Raw genomic sequence first — 1,449 nt, forward strand, 5'->3', positions numbered from 1 at the left:
TCCTTCCGCCTCAGCCTTCCGAGTAGCTGGAACTACAGGCGCGCGCTACCACGCCCGACTGTCAAGTATATTTCTGTAGCTCAAGGTTTGGTCTTGTCTCTGAAGTGTGATGCCTAGATGAGCATGTGTGGACACTAGATGAGGGGTTTGGTTACTGGGAATTGTGTAGCAAGGGGCAAATTCATGAACCAGATCTGAGATTTTTTTAATCCAATCATTGAAAAATTGAAAATAGAATTATTTAAATAAGAACACAAATGTAAACTGGTGTGTAAATATAGTATTGGTCAGGGTTTGGTTTAGTGAGAAAAGATGAACAGCCAAAACAAATGCGTCTTTGAACAAGGCAGAAGTTTGTTTCTTTCTCATGCGAAAGAAGTCTGGGGTAGGCAGTCCAGGGCTTGACGGGAGGCTGCACCTTACCAGGGACACGGGCACTTCTTCTGCTGTGCGGTCCCTACCTAATCCAAAATGGCTGCTCAGACGCCAGCCGTCGTATCAGCAACCCAGGCCGCAGAAAGGAATGGGAAGGGCAGAGGAGTACCCTCACAGATTTAAGGATGCTTACGGGAAGTGTAGCCCAAAGCTGGTCGTGGTGGCTCAGGCCTGTAATCATAGCACTTCGGGAGACCAAGGCGAGAGGACTGCCTGAGCCCAGGGGTTCGAGATCAGCCTGGGCGACTTGGCAAGACCTCATGTCTGCATGAAATAAAAAAATTAGCCAGACGTGGTGGCACGTGCCTGTAGTTCCAGCTGCTTGGAAGGCTGAGGCGGAAGGATGGCCCGAGCCCAGGACGTCAAGGCTGCGGTGGCTGGGAGCGTGCCACTGTACTCCAGTCTGGGCAGTGGAGTGAGACTCCCACTCAAAAATAAAAAAAAATAAAAAGGGAGCGTAGGCTCGCTCTCCTGCTTTCGCCGGCTGCTTGGCTGGAGCCTGGTCACTTGGCCACACCTAGTGCAAGGGAGCGTCCACTTTACACCGGGCGGCAGCACCCCGCTGGAAACTCGCCCCAGCCTGGCGGGGAGAACGGCAGCCAGCAGCCTGTCAGGTCTACAGCGGAACTGCAGCTTGGCCTCCGGGTCAGACTCTGGGCCGCGGTGGCTCACGCCTGTCATCCCGGCACCGTGGGAGGCCGAGGCGAGAGGATCGCCCGAGCAGCACGGCGAGGCCTGGTCCGCGCAGCAGGCCAAACACGTGGCCGGGCGTGGTGGCCCGCGCCTGCGGCTCCAGCGACCCCACGCCCTGCTCTCCCTGGCAGGTTCGGCCACGGCACCTTTCTGCTGTGCCTGGAGGCCATCTACCGGAAGGTGACGGGCCGGGAGCTGCTGTACGAGGGCCTGATGGGGAAGCCCAGCCTCCTCACCTACCAGTACGCGGCGGCCCTGATCCGGCAGCAGGCGGAGCGGCGGGGCTGGGCCGGCCCCATCCGCAGGCTCTACGCCGTGGGG

General features: G+C 58.0%; 1 protein-coding gene across 1 annotated transcript in view; it reads left to right on the forward strand.

Moving 5' to 3' along the window:
* HDHD5 (haloacid dehalogenase like hydrolase domain containing 5) overlaps nt 1–1,446 on the forward strand; it is a gene marked incomplete at both ends in the record, with an annotated part of 42,592 nt that extends 41,146 nt beyond the window's left edge. Inside the window, one exon of the mRNA XM_021708447.1 lies at nt 1,260–1,446. Coding sequence (XP_021564122.1) covers nt 1,260–1,446 — 187 coding nt within the window. The remainder of the gene's footprint in view (nt 1–1,259) is intronic.
* Nucleotides 1,447–1,449: the final 3 nt, after the last annotated feature.

This window comes from Carlito syrichta, unplaced genomic scaffold, assembly GCF_000164805.1.
Source record: "Carlito syrichta isolate Samal-C Ts95f unplaced genomic scaffold, Tarsius_syrichta-2.0.1 Scaffold137389, whole genome shotgun sequence".
NCBI lineage: Eukaryota > Metazoa > Chordata > Mammalia > Primates > Tarsiidae > Carlito > Carlito syrichta.